The sequence below is a fragment of the Lipotes vexillifer genome, unplaced genomic scaffold (assembly GCF_000442215.2).
Source record: "Lipotes vexillifer unplaced genomic scaffold, Lipotes_vexillifer_v1.1 scaffold830, whole genome shotgun sequence".
NCBI classification, from domain to species: Eukaryota; Metazoa; Chordata; class Mammalia; order Artiodactyla; family Lipotidae; genus Lipotes; species Lipotes vexillifer.
The window spans coordinates 556,163-577,848 of record NW_006786980.1 but is presented as its reverse complement, the minus strand read 5'-3'; the positions used below and the strand labels follow the sequence as shown (position 1 = coordinate 577,848).

The 21,686-nt window shown below is 40.5% G+C and overlaps 1 protein-coding gene across 2 annotated transcripts in view; it reads left to right on the top strand.

Annotated features, from left to right (window-relative positions):
• The window catches only part of CRB1 (crumbs cell polarity complex component 1), a 147,034-nt gene that overhangs the window by 113,820 nt on the left and 11,528 nt on the right, over positions 1–21,686 (top strand). For both annotated transcript variants that reach the window (XM_007459660.1, XM_007459661.1), the window contains one exon: positions 1,495–1,621. In XM_007459660.1, the coding sequence (XP_007459722.1) occupies positions 1,495–1,621 (127 nt within the window). The remainder of the gene's footprint in view (positions 1–1,494; positions 1,622–21,686) is intronic.

Here is a 21,686-nt window from a genome sequence, read left to right as displayed (position 1 = left end):
GTGCACTGTTCAGCTCAAAAGAGAAGTAGATAAGAAATAGAGAAAGAATAGCTGGAGGAAAGCTAGAAAATACTGGGCAGTCTCCCAAGGCCTGGGGGGATGTGACTTCCATAAAGTCCAAAGATATTGAAAAGCTGTCCTCTAACAAACTGCCTTCTCTTCTGTCGGGTTAGACCTCCAACTCTGTGCTGTCACCCTGGCAGGTTGTACATGATGGATGCTGTGAACACTCTGGCCCACCCAGGGCAGGGAGTACTTGGCAGGCTCCCTCGAGCTGCCGAGTTATGCTCCGGTCTAATCAGAGGAGTCTCCTTCCAGCCCAGAAGCCTAAGCCAAAAAAAGGAAAACAAAATGTCTCAGCTATGCTTGGTATCTAAGGGGATAAGGAGCTGTTTTTCTGGGAAGAAATCTTTTTCCCTTTATGCTTTGGGTTGGCCCTGCCCAACCTACCACCTCATCCCTTCAGTTTGAGCCTAGGGATTAGTGGATGACCCAGGCACACACGCTTACCTCTTAGGAGGTGGGGAATGAAAAATTGTTTACAGTGGACTTCAACCTTGTGAGCTGCTCTATAGAGATTCCCGAAGCTGAGGTTTTGTATGAATTTCCCAAAGTAAGAAAGGCGCCTCAGTTACCCATCTATCCCAAGGCCTAGCAGGGGGTTTGGCACATGGTTAAGTGCTAAATAAATATCTACTCAATGAGTGATTGGGGAGTGATTGGATAAAACACGTAGTAGTTCATGGAAAATTAGGGGGGAAATGACAGTGTCCCGGGCAAGAGGAAAGTTTCTATTTACCTTAGAATTGATATCACTTGTGTTTGGAAAATTTGGCTTTTGAAAATCATTCTCCCTGAGCATGCAAATATTACACTTAGCTATGAAACTGATTCATTAGCAAGGGCAAGCTTCTATTGTCTATTTTGGCTTTTTGTTAAAAATGGGTTTCCCAAGGATAATAATCCCAAATCTCCCAGAATAAACCAAATACATTTTTCTGTTTCTGAGGGGCTTTACCCCTTCGCCTGGGGGCACTGATGCATCAGAACCCTCACAGCTGCAGTGGAGGTCTGCTCTGTAGACGCTAGGTTGAAAAACTACAGCTCACTCTCCTGGTCCCCGTGTACCCCAATAAACTGAACTTTTATAAGGTGGCAACGACACTAACACTCTTGAGGGAGAAGTTGACTTATGCATGGCCCCATTTTGTCTTGGTTTCTAGATATTTGCACCTGTTTTCTCTTTCTAATTAACTGTGTGTGTGTGTCTGTGTGTGTGTGTGTGTACAAATTATTTTCATTAAAAGAAAAATTTGTGAAAGGAATTTTGAAGATTATCTCCCACGTTATCGAGCATATACAACAAAGGGCATGGGGATTGGTCAATTACACCGCGCTGGTCTAGGTGAATCAGGCCAGCGTTCTCCTTCCCCATTCATTTCACAGCCAATTTATTGAACTGGGGCCCGGGTTTCTGCTGTTTCCATTTTCAAGGTGTGAAAAGGACATTAATGAGTGTGCCTCCGATCCCTGCCTCAACGGAGGCCGATGCCACGACTTGCTGAACAAGTTCCAGTGCGTCTGTGATTTGGCCTTCGCCGGTGCGCGCTGTGAGCTGGACGTAAGCGGCCTCTCCTTCTATGTCTCCCTCCTGCTCTGGCAGAACCTCTTCCAGCTTCTTTCTTACCTCATTCTGCGCATGAATGATGAGCCCGTGGTCGAGTGGGGTGAACAGGATGATTATTGACGTACCTGTGAACGTTCCCAAACTTTAAAGCCATGAATTGCAAGAGATGCCTTGAAATAAAAACCATCTTGAAAATTAAAATAAATTCAAGGACTATTTTAAGCATATTGCAAGCACTTTATGAGTATGTCAGATATTTACCTATTCCGGCTCTAAATGCGAAAAAGAATTGTTGTTCTTAATATGAGCAGAAACATCTCACTGTTGAGAGTATTTAGTACAAATGTGCCATCATTCTTAGCACTTCTGTATTTGAATGACCACTGCAGTAAGAAACAACTTTCTCCCACACCCCATTCTTGTGTGTGCTTTTACAATATAAGTTGCCCTCATTCGCCCTCATCCTCAGTCATTTATGTTTTTTCATTCCTATCTATTATTCATGACATGACAATTTGAAAATTACTCATTAAACTTTTTATATCCATCTATGCTCTTATACAGGCTGTTCAGATGAAGTGTTGCCAGTTCTCTGGTAAGTTAAAAATATATATAAAGAGAAAGTGGGAAATTCCCTGAAATCCCTCAAAATCTAGAAAGAAAATTTTCTAATACAATTGGTATCAATTCTCAAGTTATATACCTCACCAGTATAATTTACAATTCCATAAAAACCTTCCTTCCTCAGAAAAAATGACAGATAAGACCTTTCTCCATTTCTTTTTCCTGCAATATTTTCTATACAAATAATAACTTTTTGTTAATTTCTTATAGATTTATGAGCTTATCGACATTTCTGTCAAATGGACTAATCTCAGTTGCTTTTCAATGCATATTCAATAAAGAAATAAGCATTATTGTATATGCATACACTAAAAATGTAAATTATAAAGCTTGAATTTCTTGGAGGCATATTTTTCTAAAATTTGCAAGTAAATTTATCCTCTTCAACTATCTGAGAAAAAAAGCATAGTACCTATTATAATCAAAGTATATTTTTTAAGAAATAAATACCTGAAATGACAGATCTACAAAGTAAATTAATAAGGTATGCAAAGATTAATATATATTCTTGCTTAGAGTATATAAAATAGTAATTAGAAAATAACTTTATTTGCTAATATTTTTATTGCTTCCACACTGCATGTTATCATTTATGCTAAATATCTTTGTGTGGCTATACCTTCCAAAGGAGCCATTATCTGTGTTCATTTAAAAGGAAAATAATTTGATCCTATGAATTAATTTAGAAAGCAACTGTAATAACAATGGCCCACCAAATATCATTTTGTAAATGTGTTTGTGTCTTTAGGAGCTGCCCTGGTTTGAAAATGTGAGGGTAATTTATCCATTGGGTGATCTCCAATACTCATTTAGTCCCAATTGTTTTAAGAAACTTGTTTTTCTTTGGAAATTACCAAGGTAAACTTAACTATACCATGAAATCAAAATTACAAAGTAGTATACTATAAAAGAAAAGGAAATATCTTCAGTTTTATTTTTCAACAATAATAGAGGATTTTATGCAGCAAATTTATCCTGTGGAGTGCTAGCAGAAACTTAACTGGGAGAGACTCATGTTGAAGTCTTTCCTTTCTACTCCCTGCTCCCCTTGCCTCCACACAGTACGTGCCATCCTGCCATCTCAGCTGATCTGTCCCAAAGCTAGATTTCATGGCAAGAGACGTGGGGAAAACCTTCCCATCAATATTTGCATTCCCATATTATCTGAAGTAAGCATAAAATTGATACAGCCAAAGACCACATGTACAGTTTTTACATTTGCTCCCATTGGGCATATCTGTAATTATATACTTACAGGTCATTCCAGATGTAACATGTTTCCTTCCAAATATATTTAAGAATCACTCACCATCTCTTTCTCTGTACAATTCTGATGGCTCTGTTGTCACTGTAATTGTCAGTAGTTGCTTTTCTGTTTTCCAGTGTCTTGTCATAGCTGACTTAAAAACACTCCCTTTTCTCTGTCTTCTTCTGTATTTTCAATTGCATTGTGTGTGACTATGGCTTTTGCACATTTGCACAGAAAAATAAAACCATTGTTTCTGTATCTGTACTCCTCATCCTCTGATAACTGTCTTCATTTGGCTTGACTGTGTCTTGCATGCTAAGATGTTCACAAACAAGGCGCGCGCGCGCGCACACACACACACACACACACAGACACACACACACCCCACATAATGAACACAGAAGTACCTGTGCTGATCACCCTGAATTGTGGTCTCTTTCCCCAGATGTGTTACTGCAGGTAAACACCTGCGACAGTCAAGGTCAAAGTTCCATGTATTCATACTTTCCCTCTGTGGCAGGTATTCCTCTAGTTGTAATTCTAGTATTGATGACATCCTCAATTATTCTTACTGTTGTTTGCATCGTCCCCACCAGAGCTAGCCATAGTTAACTTGGCTCTGAGGAGGGGCCATCTCTCCTGAGTCACAGAAATTCACACAAACTCCTCTAGACCCCATTTCTGAAGCATAACCTATAGTAGTTGAACTTAAAATTTTTTTATTTTGTTCTTTTTTAAGGTTCAACATTTGAACTAAACAAGGCTATATCTCTGTCTTTAGCCATGCCTCTTCCTTCTGTGTGTGTGTACATGGGGAGTGGTTTTTATCACCCTCCTTTTTGGGGAACAGGGAAGCTGAGAAAACAGGGAGGTTGGGAGAAATTAGTGCTTTGACAGCACAGAAAGACAAATTCACTTAACACTATCAAGAACCTTCTCTGTGCCAGGGACTGTGATAAACCTTTTATAAATACATATTTTTTTCAATATAAGGGCAACCAATATCTCTCACCTTCCAAATTCTTCACTAAATTGTATTTAAAGATCCTTTTGCCACATCTGAGTTTTAAAACAGAAGTTATTCAGCTTTAATTTTGCAAAATTTAAATGGAGCCTCTTCTAGAAATGGTTATACATAAAATTTGAGTTTAGTGATTTAGGAAGAAAACCAGTGAAAGAAATATGAAAATTATTCTCAGCTACCAAATGTGGACTAATTTCATTTCTCTACTTTACTCTCTTGATTTATTCAACAAATATCTGATGAATACCTACTATGTGCTGTGCCCTGGACTAGGTACTGAGAATACAACTGTAGATTAGACACAGCACTTGCCCGCAAGTTGAGGGTCTTGTAGAGCAGGGGTCCCCAACCCTGGTACCAGTCCACAGCCCGTTAGGAAGCCGGCTGCCCAGCAGGAGGTGAGCGGTGGACAGGTGAGCTGAAGCTTCACCTGCCGCTCCGCATCGCTCGCATTACCGTCTGAGCCATCCTCCTGCACGCCCCCGCCTCCCGGGTCTGTGGAAAAACTGTCTTCCACAAAATGGGTCCCTGGTGCCAAAAAGGTTGGGGACCCGCTGTTTCAGAGGATGTAGGTCAACGGAGGAGGAGAGTTCCTGGGTCCGTGTTAGGATGGAACTTGGTGCCAGCTCTAGAGGAGCACAGAGGAGGCGCATGTTTGCCCAGTCTTAAAGGCAGAAGGTCAAAGAAAGCCCCAAAGCCTGAGCGGAGATTCAAAGGCGAACAGACATGAGGTTGTGTCAGGAGGGCTGGAATAGCAGGGATGGGCATGTCAGCAGAAGGGTCTGCAGAGGTGTGCAGTGTGGCCATGTGAAGTTGGCGGGGGGTGGGGGCCGGGGAGGGCGGAGTAAGCCTGAGGCTGCAGAGTCAGCGGAAGTGAGTCCTCGGAAGCCGTGTCAGGGACCTGGGCTTTTCTTGCTAAGAGCAATGGAGAGTCTTTGGTAGGGTTCAAACAGAGAGGTGACATGATTACGCTTGCACTTTAGAAGATTACTGGGGCTTCTAAGGAGAGAATGGATTCAAAGCAGGGCAAGACTGGACCCATAAAGACACATGTAGGAGGCTGTTGCAGCAATACAGACAAAAGGGCAGGGCACTTTGAGCTACCTTCTATAGTGAAACGGGATGTAGAGAAAGGGCTTCATTTAACAAAGTTTGAAGCAGTAAGATCTTATGATTGTTTGGGAGAAGCTGTAGATCTGAGTACATGAAAAGTTAAATTTGGTGAATCTTATTTTTTAAATTTTTGTTAGTTGAATAAATGAATACATGTAAGGTCAGTGCATTATCCAAGTACAATTATTAGTTAGTGTGAATATTCCAGTCTGAAGTTCAAGAGACATGGCAAGCTGGGAGTATACATTTCGGAGTTTTATTATAGATCTATTGAACTTTTGCATTTTATTCTCCATATCTGTATTATTTTTTTGTATTTTTGAATTTTATTCACTTGTATTTTTTTAGTATTTTTCCAGCTTTGTTGAGATATAATTAACATATAACATCCTGTGAGTTTAGGGTGTCCAGTGTGTTGGTTTGAAACACTTGTATTTTGCAAAATGATGACCACCTTAGCATTAGCTAACACCTCCATCACATCACATGATTACTATTTCTTTTTTGTGGTGAGAACATTTAAGATCCTCTCTCTTAGCAACTTTCAAGAATACAGTATTATTAACTATATATGGTTACCGTGGTGTACATTAGATCCCTGGAACTTATGCATCTTACAACTGAAAGTTTGTACCCTTTGACCAGCATCTCTCCATTTTCCCCACTCCTCAGCCCCTGACAGCCACCATTCTGCTCTCTGCTTCTTTGAGTTCAACGTTTTTAGAGTCCATATATGAGTGAGATCATATGGTGTTTGTCTTTCTATGTCTGACTTGCCTCACTTGACATAATGCCCTCCGGGAGAGGCCACTGCAGTGAGAAGCCCACGCACAGCAACGAAGACCCAACGCAGCCATAAATAAGTAAATTAATAAATTAATTAATTTTTTAAAAAGAATATATTTTTAGATACAATAATCTACTATGCTGCTTCCTTTGAAACTGAAAGACTAACACCATCAGTTCTGCCTCATTCACCCTCTGAAAGACATCTTTATCATCCATAGCAAGAACGGACTGGGCCTGGGTGCTTGTCCTGTTCTTCACATGCTTTTGAGAGCAAACTTTGCGGTTAGCATTGCTCTGCAATCAATCAGTTTCAGGCAAGATCTGTAATCGAATCAAGGCAATAACCGGGGGAAAAATAGAGCATCTGGGAAAGTTTATTTGGGTGGTGTTTTTCTTTTTTAACTCTTATGGTAAAATCATGATGTTAGAAAAATATTCCATTGTAAATATAGGGTGTCCTCTAAAGGAATATTAAGTTAATTCTCTTTCAATCATTACACGGAAGTACATGACACTGAAATATTAGACAGAACCACATGAAATTGCATATTTTGCAAACATGGCAACTTCATATTGTTTACCTATCACATAAGAAGGGCCTGATAAGTGCCAGGATGCTTCTCCTAAATTTGGAATTATTAATGCAGAACAGAGAATCAAAGAGTTAAAAAGTTCTCATAAACCATCTAGTCCAACTTCTTTCTATAAAAGATGAAGAATCTAAGGCTCAGAGAGGGTATGCCTTACTTGATGTCTGTTCATGTCCTTCCCCCCTTTTTTAATTAGCTTTTTTTTTTTATACTACTGAGTTGTAGGAGTGCCTTACATATTCTGAATATTAATCCCTTATTAGAAAGAGAGTTGGCAAGTATTTTCTTGGAAATTTCATAGGTTGTCTTTTCACTCTGTTGTTTGTCTCCTTTGCTGTGCAGAAATTTTTAAGTTTGATGTAGCTCTACTTTGTCTATTTTTGCTTTTGTTGCCTGTGCTTTGGGCATTGTGTTCATGAAATCATCGCCAAATCCTATGTCAGGGGTTTTCTCCCCTGTGTTTTATTCTAAGAGTTTTACAGTTTCAGGTCTTATGTTTAGGTCTTTAATCCACTTTGAGTTCGATTTTTGTGTTTGGTGTAAGATAGAGTCTAATATCAGTTTTTTGCACATGGATTTCTGGTTTTCCAGAAAGCATCATTTGTTGAGAAGAGACCATCCTTTCCCTGTAATGTATTCTTGGCACCTTTGTCAAAGATCAGCTGACTATATATCCAAGGGTGTATTTCTGGGCCCTCCATTCTGTTCCATTGGTCTATATGCCTGTCTTTATTCTAGTACCATACTATTTTGATTACTTTGTAGTATATTTTGAAATCAAAACTTGTGAGGCCTCCAGGTTTCTTTTTTCTCAAAATTGTTTTGGCTACTCAGGGCCCTTTGAGATTCTGTATAAATGTTAGCTTTTTTTTTTTTTTTTTCTGAAAAAAATGTCATTGGGAATTTAATAGGAATTATATTGAATATGTAGATAGCTTTAAGTGATATGGACATTTAAACAATATTAATTCTTCCAATCCATGAACACAGGATGTCTTCTCATTAATTTGTGTCATCTTTCATTTATTTCATTAATATTTTATAATTTTCAGTGTACAAGTCTTTCAGCTCCTCGATTAAGTTTATTCCTAAGTGAATTATTCTTTTGGTGCTATTATACATAGGGTTGTTTTAATAATTTCCTTTTCTAATTAGGTGTTCATTGTTAGTGTATGGAAATTCAACTGATTTTTGTGTGTTGATTTTGTATCCTCCAACTTTGCTCATTTTGTTTATTAGTTTTACAAGTTATTTGTGGAGTTTTTACAGTTTTCTACATATAAGATTTCATCTACAAACAGACAAATTTTACTTATTTCCAATTTGGAAGACTTTTATATCTTTTTCTTGTCTAATTGCTCTAGCTCAGACTTCCATTACTATGCTGAATAGAAGTGGCGAGAGTGGGAATTCTTGCCTTTTTCCAGATTTTAGAGGGAAAGCTTTCAGTTTTTCACCATTGAGTATGTGGTCTTCTCATTTATGGACTTTTTTGTGTTGAGGTAATTTTCTTCTATTCCTAGTTTTTTGAGTGTTTTTATCATAAAATGGTATTGAGATTTGTCAAATGCTTTTTCTGCATGAGTTGAGATGATCATGTGATTTTTCTCCCTTTATTCTGTTAATGTGGTGTATTACACTGATTAATTTCATATGTCATAATTTCATATATCCTTGCATCCCTGGGATAAATCTAACTTGATCATGGTGTACAATCCTTTTCATATGTTGTTGGATTTGGTTTATTAGTATTTTGTTGTGGTTTTTGCATTGATGTTTAGCAAGGATATTGGTCTGTAGTTTTCTTTTCTTGTGGTGTCTTTGTCTGGCTTTGGTATTGGGGTCATGTTGATCTTATAAAATGATTTTGGATATGTTCCCTCCTCTCCACTTTTTTGGAAAAGTTTGAGGAGAAATGGAGTCAATTCTTTTCTTTATTTTTATATTTTAAATTTTTAAATAGTTATTATTATTATTTTTGGCCGCACTGCACGGCATGTGGGATATTTGTTCCCTGACCAGGGATCGAACCCGCACCCCCTGCACTGCATGCATGGAGTCTTAACCATTGGACTGCCAGGGGGGTCTAGAGTTAATTCTTTTTTAAATGTTTGGTAGGATTTTCTAGTGAAACCATCTGGTCCTGTGGTTTTCTTTGGTGGGAGGTTAAAAATTGTCACATTTTCGGGCTTCGCTGGTGGTGCAGTGGCTGAGAGTCCACCTGCCAATGCAGGGGACGCGGTTCGTGCCCTGGTCTGGGAAGATCCCACATGCCGCGGAGCAGCTAGGCCCGTGAGCCATGGCCACTGAGCCTGCGCGTCCGGAGACTGTGCTCCGCAACGGGAGAGGCCACAACAGTGAGAGGCCCGCATACCGCAAAAAAAAAAAAAAAAAAAAATTGTCACATTTTCTACTACTTACATTAATAACTCCAGTTTCTCCCCCTCATAATCACGCTGAGAGGCATTATTATCTTTATTTAAAGATAAATAGAGACTTAAAGAGGTTACCTGAATTGCTCAAGGCCAAATATATAGGAAACATCAGAGCTTGGGTTCATCAGAGTCTTCCATTTCTCATGCTAAAGAAAGGTTTGAGATCACCAATTAGGAAGGGGATGTAGGGATAATTAGCAGGAGTTCCTTTGTTATTGTGGTCCAAATTGGCAAAAATAAAAAATGTTAGCCATCATCAAGAATGGTTTGGAAAACCAAACAGGAACTTCTTTCCAATTCAACCCTGAAACTTTGGTGCCTATGACTGTTTGCGACACCTCTGGAAGGAAAAGGGAGATGACTGTGTAATAGAAGACAGGGGATTTGAGGAGTGGGCAGATGTGTCTAACAACAAAATTACTCTTTATTCTGGCTAAATGAAGAGTCTGAACATTCACGTAAATGAATAGATGGCCTGATTGAGGGAACCTGTTTAGAAAGTCCCAGATTTTCAGGGTGGAACCATTCATTGAAACACAGTAAATCTAGCAAGTGATAGGAAATTCTTCTTTATACTAATAAGCTTAAACAAAATTCATTAAATTAAGAGAGCAAAGCAGAAAAGAAAAATAAACTCGGCAGGGACTTGGGGTTGTTTGTGGATGACAGAGTCATGCACGGTTTCTGAGAGGATTAGGGTTGTGTTTGATCCAGAAGGCTGATGTCAAGGGTGACGCCGACCAGCCCACATCCTCAGGCTCCTGATGGGAACAGAGCATTGGCCAAGGGCACAGCATCTTTCTCTGAACAGCAGTCTCTCTGGGCTCTCAATTTGACTTTCAGGAAAGAGGCACCCAGAATGACATTCTCTTCAAATCACAGTTTTAAAAAGCCCCGTCACTTTTCACTGAGTTTCCACTAATTAGCATTCAGGAAGGAGTAAATATAGCACTAACACAGGAAAAGGTTCTTAAACGTTATTTTGATGTATCTCAATCACTGAAATCAGGTCTGATTCAGTTCACTAATCTGTTTTCCTTTCATCTTTTCACACATTATTAAGATTTCTGCTTCACCAACTATAATTAATGCTCTTCATTTCTTAATGTGAGGTCATCGCCACCGGCTTCACAGAAATCATGTAACATAGAGTTTCACCTTCAGAACACATTTCTTCATGTCAGAACACATTTCTTCATGTGTCCAAAGTAGAATGGAAACCGGCGATAGGGAGCAGGGCTACTGGGTTGCAGGCGTAAGTGAATTAATTGGTTGGTGTTAAACCACAGACAGCAGAGGGAAATAAGCAGGTTGAAGTTTGCCGCTGAGTTGACTAGCTAACCAAATCATACAGCTTTTTAGCTACCTGTCAAATCAGTTCTCATCATTAAAAAAAAAAAAATCTCCCTGAAGTAATCCTTGCCTTTTGCTACAATATTGGACTTTGTGGAAACTGATTTCTAAAATCAGCTATTTACCCATTCATCCACCATTATCAAGGGTCTGCTATAAACAAGGCTCTGAGCCAAGCTTGGTGAGAAACTAAAATAAACGCAAAAGACACGCTCCTGCTCTGAAGAGCTTGGACTAAGGGAACTGGGTGACTTCCACGTATAACTCCACCCACACAGTTCTCCAATTCTGTAAACCATGGAGATATTTGAAGTGAACGTAATGTCGTGTGTTGGTTATGACATGGATGACTGTACTACTTATTGTTCAACTGGAATACTTTGAGAGGGAAAGGAAGCACTATTCATAATTACATTGGCACAACAGCCTGAACTGACATTGTTCTAGGAAAACCGAGACACATCCTAGTTATTCCCCCCGGAGAAGCATCATCTCTACCTGACACACTTCCATTCTCTTCAGAATGTCACTGAAGTCGTTCACAGATCATTTGAGAAATCAGATGACCGACCACGTTACAAACCAATAAACTTACCAAAATGACTCAAAGTGAATAATGAAGTTGATTGCATCTTGTTATCATTTTCTTGAGTTATTCCCCTTGCTTTTTACTCAAGAAAAACTTTTGGCATTGGTTCCATCTATTAAAAACAGAGCTGTGATCAACAAAACTGAAGACTCCTATTATGCAAGTGAATATCATGATGTCGTCTAGTTTAACATAACATGAATTTAGTTTCTCCTAATTTTTCTTTTCAAAAATGAAGTGTGTAAATTCTTATACAGTATGGATTTTCTTCTTGACTGACTTATACTGGCTTTAGGAAAGGAGGCTGCAGCTCACTGAATCCATTGCTAATCTCTTTTGTGAGAGCCAAAAACTGGGCACACTCTAGGAAATTTCATATGTGAACAAATTTAAATATCAAGATACCTGACTTGAAATTGGTACTTGTTTTAACTTTATTTTTCCTTGACACTTTTGTGACTCATAATGTATATTTATGGGTTATACGTATATTATTTTCCCAACCTTGATAAAAATAGAAAAATTCTTTCCTTCTAAAAAGGCACAAAGATCATGGCTATTATCTTCTCACATTGTAATGACTGAACCACAGATTATTTCACGTGGGATGGAAATCTATTGGAGACTAACTGTATAGAGGAAGGAAGCGCCGTATTAAATATAACTCCTCCAAAAACAAACAGGCTATTTGCAAAGAAATATATTTGATCATTTGGAAAGCATATTCATGATTGTTTCATTGTCTACCTGACTTTAATTTAGTTGCACATAAATCTCTGAATAATATTACTCCCACCCACTTCCCCTAACATTTTTTGATAATCCTATGCTGATAGCAAGACCATGTTATAAAGGAAATTTGAGGTACCCGTATATTTGTTATTCAAAGTGGCAAAGCACATATTAATTTCTGATGAATGAATGAAATCACTCTGGTTGATACCTAAAACTCAGGAAAACATCTGTTTTAAAGCTAGTATGTTCCCTCAAATTTTTCAATAGCCAACTTGGTGTCGTGTATAGTAGGTAATAAATATTAACTAGCTTACTAATATAATGAATGAAGTGTTTTTGAGGTGAGTTCAAAGTGGCAGTTTCTAAGTTTGAGAACCGTTTGTGTGTATTCAGCCTGTCCCATAGTTATTAAAATTAAGATGAAACTGATAATGCATATATTAAGTACAGAAAGTTGGCCCATTTTCCCCACCAAATTCACAGAACAAAATAGGCAAGGCTTGGTCTTTAGTAACCCCTTTGGTATTGGTAGGGTCTTGAGGATAAGTGATCTACATTCTCCATTAGGGGAACATTACTTCCATCCAACAAACAAATGCACAGAAACCCTATTATTCATGTTGAAGTGAAATTTGATATAAATTGGCTCTTTCCTGAACCATTTCCCAGAGGAAGCTTAGATTCATAAAGATGTGGGCTCTCACCTCTAACATAGTCACGTGGACACCCAAGGACACTCTCAGAGCAGCCCTCTGGGATATATTTAATTTGACTTCCTCTTTACTTTTAGGAAAGCATTCCATTATAGCAGAATGGATAGGGCCCCTAAAAATCTTAGTAATTCAGGAGAGGAGTGTAAGTTTTCTTCTCTTCAAAGATGAATATGTTGAATTGTTCAAATCCATGTCCTTTTAATTCACCTCCTGTAAAACCAGTAGGAACTGACCACTGTTGCAACTTTGAAAAAAGGCATTTTAAAGAATCTGTTGCTCTTTGCTCTGTGAGCTTTGAATTCTCGTTTCATCCTTCTTTGCCTGGTCAAGTATATATGTGCTCAGAACTTGCCAGTGAAGGCTTCCTTTCTCTTCTCCCTCCCCGTCAGGGCTGGGAGTGCCTTCACGCTCCCACACCATCCCAAACACGCCTCCATCGTAACATTTAATGGTAACAAGGCTAATAAAGTTTAATAACTGTAGAGCTTACTCTGAGCCAGCCACTGTGCTAAGGTCATCTCACACATTATCTTAATTATTTGTCACAAAAATGCCAAGACTTAGGTGGTATTATCTTCCCATTTTACTGATGAGAACACAAAGTCAGAGGTTAAGCACACCTTTCCCAAGCAGATCCAGTTCAGAAGGTGTAGCACCGAGCACCCAGGCTCTGGGTCGTGTGCCCCACTTACCCAGGAGTAACGGTGCAGATGCTCCTCGAGGCTGTGAGCTTCAGGAAGGCTGTTTAACTTTGAAACCTCAGTGCCTGGCAATCCTGCCTGGCAGAGCAGGTGCTTCAGTACTTACTGAAGGGTTAAATAGACGGACGAATGAATGGTTTGTGGTATGGGGTTTACACAGAGGTGGGGAAGGCAGGGAAAGTTACACGTGGAAGGTAATTGACCCAGGTCTTAGAATGAGCAGGAATTTTCTGAACAAAACAAAAACTCATGTTTTCCTGACATGATTTTTGGTTTTCTTTGATTGTTTGTTACCAAAGGGCTAATTAAATTGGTTTTCACAGAAGAAATTAAGTCACAAATAAAGTTGTGTGCCTGCTAGCAAAGAGAGCTCAGGATCCCAAGTTCTCGTTCGTGTGTAAGGGCCACGCTGCATTTATGATTACCCACTGCCTAGATGATCATGAATTATTCTTTGTATAACTGCATCTGTATCTCAAGGGTTTGAGAAAGGAAACCTGGAGAAGAGCCATCAGAGCCATAAACTTCCTTCGGGATCAACGGAAAGAAGCTTTAAAGACCTAAGACAGGGAAGGAGATTTATGGCACTGATCCCAAAAGATGATAAACATCGGACAGACTGTTGAAGAGCCCTACGCAACGAGAGTGGGAAAGATGCCGAAGAAATTCAGGTGGTGCCAGGAGAAAAGGAGGACCCGGGAAGGAGCTAGAGTTCTTCCCAAGTAGAAAGGGCCCTACGGCTGCCACACATGCCCGGGGACGTGGATGAAATGCCTATATTTGCCCTGAGAACACCATTAGCAAGACCAAAGCTTATCATTTTTCACAATTTGTCTGGTTGTCAGACAAGCCTCACAAAGAAATGCCCAAATGTTCTACCCTTTTCGAATTCAGCTGCACCTGAGGGTTTGAGCCGTCCACTCCCTCCTCCTCATTGCCAACTTATCCTCCCTCTGAGCCACCTTCTTCCGCAGTAACTGCTCCCGTGGGATGAGCTGACATTCTGAGCCTCTCGGCAGGAAATCCAAAGTTTTGTCCCTGCACACGTCCCGCGACGACGCAGGGAACTGCCGAGTCAGTGCCATAGCCTGCCCCCGAGAGTCAAAGAAGTAACCACCGCATCCACGCATGTGTTTCTACAACCTGTCTGACAGTGGGCTGGACACGGCGCAAGGAAGAAGGGCAGGGAGTCAGGGAAATAGAATCTATAATCCCTACTCTAAGCATTTCAAGAAAACAACAATCTAGTTTCAGAGGAAAAAGAGAAACTGCAAGACATATTGAAAACAGCCCCTAATTTATGTTACTGAGTAAAAGCACAGTATGAATTCACAGAAGTCTTGTCACTATGAGCTATTCCAAGAGGGGGAGTTTTCATGGAGGTTATGGGAATTAAACGAGGCCATAAAATATGAGAAAGATTATTTGGAGGACAGAAAACGGGAGAGCATTCAAGAGAGAAGAAAGGTCACAAGAAAAGATGCGATTGTGGGAACAAAGTTTGGATGATGTGAAGTACACAGAGTGACCAGGCCTGACTAGGACAGATGAAGGATGCTGGGAAGTGATGGGATGTAAAATCAGATAAATTCAAGCTAGGGCAAGATTATGGATCCAAGCTCCTGTTGAAATCCAGCCCGAGAAGGAAGAGTCATTTCCTAATAACATGATTTAGGCCTCTACATGCTTTCCTCTAAATTATTTCCAATAGGTTGTGATTATCTGTGGGCTGCCACTCACTTTGATTAGAAGGATTACCTTCCACCAAAAATGGTAGCACTGTTCTTTAATGATGGTTTTATTTGACTGATGAAAACGCCTCAATGATATTCTCAGTCTTATTCTTTCCTATTGCAACTCAAACTAATACAAACTGTTCCTTGTTCCAGATATTCTTTTTTTTTTTTTTTTTTTTAGATGTTGGGGGTAGGAGTTTATTAATTAATTTTTATTTATTTTTGCTGTGTTGGGTCTTCGTTTCTGTGCGAGGGCTTTCTCTAGTTGTGGCAAGCGGGGGCCACTCTTCATCGCGGTGCGCGGGCCTCTCACTATCGCGGCCTCTCTTGTTGCAGAGCACAGGCTCCAGACGAGCAGGCTCAGTAGTTGTGGCTCACGGGCCTAGTTGCTCCGCGGCATGTGGGATCCTCCCAGACCAGGGCTCGAACCCGTGTCCCCTGCATTAGCAGGCAGATTCTCAACCACTGTGCCACCAGGGAAGCCCTATTTCTTTTTATTTTTTTAATAATGATGTTCAGGCAGGAAGTTTTGTTGAATAGATTTGGTGGGGTGGGGGGCTGTTTTTTCACTAGCTTATTAAAGGCACATATTCTTTAACTTAATTTTTGATTTCTACCAATTAAAATTTCCTCTAGGCATCGTTTTGTTAACTATGATTTGCTTTAAGCATCTTTTCAAAACTTCATTTGTATCTTTCTAAAGTTCTTATTCATTAATTGAGGATTTTCAGGCCCATGATGCTCTCCCTTTTCTTCTCAAAGGACCAAAGGCATGTTTTGGTCTGAGGAGATTCAGATTGTTTCCCTTCCCTAAAAATTGAGCAAATTCCCTGGATCAGCACCATGAAGAAAAGATTCTTTGAGGCTATAGACTAATGCTGCTCTCATTCATCATCTTAAATTACATAAAATTAATAAATACATTTAGTCACTTTCTTTAAATGTCCCAATTGTGCAAATCCTTATAAACTGTACCCTAGACCAAGCAGGAGGTGATTGAAGCATTTTTATGGTTAGTGCCGTCTATTTTCAGAGCTAAGGAAGCCAGAAGTTTCTGAAAGTGGACCATCAACTGCCCAAGAAGAGTCACCAGCCCAGGAAACCCCACTGGCTCAGGGGCCAGGTGACCAGGGCCCCCTGGTGTCTCTTCCTCCAAGAGCTGGGCCTTCTCTGATGTCGAGCTGTCCCGATCAAAAGTGCCCAAAGTGTAGTATCTCATTTAATCCTAACATCAGTAGGAATGTTGTTGCCACTTTACAGATGCCAAAACTAAGGCCCATGGGCTTCCCTGGTGGCGCAGTGCTTGAGAGTCCGCCTGCCGATGCAGGGGACACGGGTTCGTGCCCCGGTCCGGGAGGATCCCACATGTCACGGAGCGGCTGGGCCCGTGAGCCATGGCCGCTGAGCCTGCGCATCCGGAGCCTGTGCTCCGCAACAGGAGAGGCCACAACAGTGAGAGGCCCGCGTACAGAAAAAACAAAACAAAACAAAACTAAGGCCCAAACAAGTTAAGTGATTTACTCAGACTCATCACTGATTTTCCTCCAAAATAAAATCTTGGGTTGCTGTTTCCTAAATTATAAAACACAACACTTGGAGATTGTTTTTAAGCAGACTGCCCTACCCAAATATTTCAGAAATGTTAGCATTTCTTAATTGTAAAATGGGTGTTTGAAATAGGTACCATTATATATCGTTTAAAGAAATGCAAGTTTTTCATGAGACAAACGGCATCCAGGGAACTCTGGAATGTTTTGAAGAACATTTCCAGGGAGAAAATGAGAAAATGGAAATGGAAAATAGATTGTAAAATCTCCTCTGTGGCTCTCATGGAATCCAGTACCTATTTTTACCAATTAAGTCCTGTGAATGCTAAAGATATTCACAGCTGGCAGTATGTATGTTATCCTAATTTGCAGCTTCTTGAGGGTAAAGGTCATGTGTGTTTGAACTGGGATAACTCCATTGCCACTTAAATTACCAAAATAAATGCTCTTGAATTACAGAAACCAATATAAGCATCTCAGTTTAATACTGTATTTGCAGAACCCTAAGTGATGACTTTGAGCTTCCCACTCACCTTGTGGGGTGAGCTCAAGAGGTACAGGTTCTGAGTAATTGCATATAATTTGTCTTCTGCCCTGAGACAGAAATGGTGGCGTGTTTGGCAGGATTCCCGCCAAGGCGGTGGTGGCGGGTTGGGACTACAAAGTGCACCTTTGTACAGAGGCATTCTGGGATGTAAAGAGCCTGGGAGGCATTGTGCGAGTCACAAAGGTGATGTGCATTTACAAAGGGCAAAGCATTTGAGTGGCTCCCTGTTCAAATAAAATATTCTGGGAGGGAGGAGTAGGCTGTGTCCCGCTTATTAACTCACATGGCACTGTTAGCTAGAGCAGGTTTGACGAGGACACCATCCTTGGTCCAATTCCCTTTTAAGGTATTTGTTCACTGATTGTTCACTCATTCCAGTGGTCACAGATTGCAATCACAATGACAGGCTCCTGCTGAGTTCTCTGAGTTCAAAGTGAGGCCCAGGTGGGCCTTGACACGCAGATCTACCAGGTCTTCCTCTCTACCTGACAAGTAAACCAACTATCACCTGGATAGATCAGGAGCTGCTCATCATCTATGTCAAGTTTGCTTTTGCATTTGTTATACAATGCTATCTAATTTGTCAATTCAGTCAAAAATAACTCGAGCACCTACAATGTGTCATGAACTCTGAAGTTGACAGGAGAGAAGAAGATGCTATATTCTGTTTGAGTGCAGCTTTCTAAATATAGAAAAGTTTGGATCTTGAAATCACACAATAAGACAGAAATATGGCATGTAATGAACTGTAGGAGTCCACGGCCGAGAATATGCCAATTAGAATTTTTGCTACACAATTCAAAGCGTGTTCTTTTTTTTTGGGCGGGGGGGGGGGGGCTGTACGCGGGCCTCTCACTGTGTGGCCTCTCCCGTTGCGGAGCACAGGCTCCGGACGCACAGGCTCAGCGGCCATGGCTCAGGGGCCCAGCCGCTCCGTGGCATGTGGGATCTTCCCGGACCGGGGCACGAACCCGTGTCCCCTGCATCGGCAGGTGGACTCTCAACCACCGCGCCACCAGGGAAGCCCCAAAGCGTGTTCTTATAAATAAAAGTAGGTAGACTTTATAACATTTTGTACACAGGTAATGCTGCCTTCCTTGATTTTGTACATGGTAGTGTAGGATAACCTTTTTGCGTCAGATTTTTTATTGGTAGTAATGTGCCATTGCAGTGGGACAGCTTAAGTGCATTTTAGGGACTCCTGTATCACCATCCTCATCAACCAGCATTTACTGAGTGCAGGAATCATACTTATATACTTTATATAGAGTAAAATGTGCATGTGTGTTTTCACATAAACAATGTTGAGTCCACTTCTTTAAATCTACAAGAAAATAGGAGCTCCTATATAATGGTTTTGAAATTAGTGTCTCAAAAGGAGTATAAAAACAACCCTGTCATTCTTCCAAGCTCATGGAAACCTTAAATCCTTTGGCAGTGGGTGAAATGTAAAAGGCCTTCTTAGTTTGCCCTAAGTGTTCCCCAGTGTCCTAACAGCATTGTAGACTTCTGCATCCAGGAGGAAGCAAAAGAACCGATGTGCTTTGGGGAACCAGGTATAAATGCTATGGCTTCCAGAAGGATTAGCTCCTTTTACTTGGAAATTAGCAAATGGATGTACAATTTTTAATTATAAATTTTTAACTTTCCATCAAAGTCAAATTGTGCTGATGTTAGTCAAACCTAATCTAGGCATTGATTCAAGAACCTGCTGATGGAGTAAAAAATACATGGAAACTTGTTAACAAGAAGTTCAATTTTCTACATCTCAGCAAATCATGCCAGAGTGTCATGTAATCTGCTGAGCTCAGGCAGCCCAGAGCCAGGGAAGATCTCTTTCTTTTTTTCACCATTAATATTTACAGTTGGAAGCAGTATGTGGCTGCCATCTCAGTGCTGCACCTACAAAGGGAGTTGTTGGCTTGATGCCTTGTTTTCTGACACTGTGAAGCGAGGAAACAGCTACCTTCTTAATCATCGCCTGATAACATTGTGTTGAAACTGGAGGGTAGCACAGGGCTGTTTTATACAAGCAACAACCCTGGGAGATTTTCTGCATTGTTTCCTTGTTTTATTTCTTGATAGACATGCTGGGGTGTTAAAAGCATGGGACTGAAAGTTGTGAATTATGGGTCCTTTTCTTTGTTCTCCCCCTGAATTTTTCAGGGTCTATGCAGGCACAGTATATAGAGACAGCTTACCTCCCAGACAGCCACTGTGTGCTGGGCACCTTCCTAGAACTCACAAACAAAATCCTTCCACCTCTCAGCCTACTTTGTGGGATCTTATTCTGACATGCAAAGTCCCAAAAAATTAAACCAACACCGATAAGCAGGGAAACGCAGCTGTTATATAAGTGCTGTCCATAGCAAGAGACCTGAAGTGTAAAATAACTATAATTACTCATCTCTCAGTGTGTGAATATGTCGAATAAGGGTAACTTAGTTGAAATTCAGGGTAGATTTGGGGTTATAGCTATATAGTGGTCTACCTAGGATGCATCTGTGCATAACTGAACAAGCCCTGACCATTTGGGTACCGGATCTGCTGCTTAAGTAATTGGTTACTTGGGACAAATTGCTTAAAAGATCTTTTTTTTTTTTTCTTTTTTTTACGGTACTCGGGCCTCTCACGGTTGTGGCCCCTCCTGTTGCGGAGCACAGGCTCCGGACGCACAGGCTCAGCGGCCATGGCTCACGGGCCCAGCCGCTCCGCGGCATGTGGGATCTTCCCGGACCGGGGCACAAACCCGCATCCCCTGCATTGGCAGGCGGACTCTCAACCACTGCGCCACCAGGGAAGCCCTAAAAGATCTTTTAATTAAGGGCAATGATCTCTGTATCATTAGACTAGTGTGAAGATTAAAATGAGGTGACTTGTCAGATGCCAGGGACAGATTAAGTCCTCAGGTTTTAATTACTTTTCCTTTTTCCCCTATGTACCACCTTTTAGTTCCAAAGTGTTTTACAGCTGATCTCATTGTAGAATATTGGAAAGATGAATGGCCTGGGTAGAATGTACAAATAATCAAAGATCTAGTTGCCACCTTGTAGTAGAAATACTAGATTTATTCTAGGTTCCTGAGACCAGGGGAAGAGGCCTAAAAAACAGTAGCAAAGAAATTTTAATAAAAGAGAACAATGAAGCCATTGGGTAGAGGACCAACCTCTAAGAACCTCTAAGGATAAAAATGCCTCTTAATATGGAGGTGATTCCTCCCCAGGTCCGCCGCACAGAGGAATGGTTGGCTGAGGTGAGCCACGTTGTAACTCTCTTTCTCTTCTCGGAGCCATAGCTATCCCTTGTGTCGTTAAATCAGAGCAGATGGCTTCCTTTGACACCCCGCGCTGTCAGTGGAATGTAAATGCTTCTCCTCACAACACTGAGAGTCCCGAGGCTGTGTGTTTAATCTGTGCTGTGCGAGCAGAGTGACCCTGAAAAGAACATGAGTGCAGAGCACGTTTGGAGAATTGGCAGCCATCCTCGTAAACAGAATCAGGGAGGATTCTGCAAGCCTGGTGACTAATCTTGGTTTTCTTCCTGAGGCTCTTAGCACAGGCATATCCCTGAGGACAAGTCATCTAAATGGTGGTGGAATAGAAAAGTTATAGACCCAAGGGAAATATTTTATAAAGGTGGGAGAGAAGTGTTATTCTGGGGTCTGGGAAAAGAAGCAACAAAACTGAAGAGGCTTAGTTTATAGCTTGAATTCTCAGTTCTCAGTCTCTTTGGGAGTTTAGAAAACAAAATTTCCATATGTTTCAAATTATTTAAGTTAGTAAGGGGAATATTCTTTAGGCAATTACTCCAAACTTCAGGGAAAAAAATGTAAATAATTAAAATTTCAGTATGACACAGAATATGAGAAAGTGCAGCAATCAGCAAAGATTATCCGGAGAAAAGCCTTACTATTTTGGAATACTAATGACAAATTATAGAACTAAAACACAATTTAACATGTTAGCTAGGTTATCTTATTCCTTCTTAAAAAGGTCTCTGAACTGGATAGGAAACAGAATCTGATCTTCACTTTATTAAAACAGTCACTAGAAATTAGTCAGTGGCAAAAGGAGAAGATTCGTCCTTTGAGCCCTTTGTAGGGAAGGAAGAGAACTTCTCAGGCAAGAATCTCCTAAACCGTTATTTCAAAAGGCAATGCAGACACGTTGTATATCATAATTACTGTGTACATACACTTAGAGCTCCAAAAGTGTAAAATAACCAGCACAGCTATATTGTCTGGTCTCATTTTATAATAGGCTGTTAAAGTCTATGCTACTTTAATACATAGAGATAGGGCAACTGTAGTTCAGC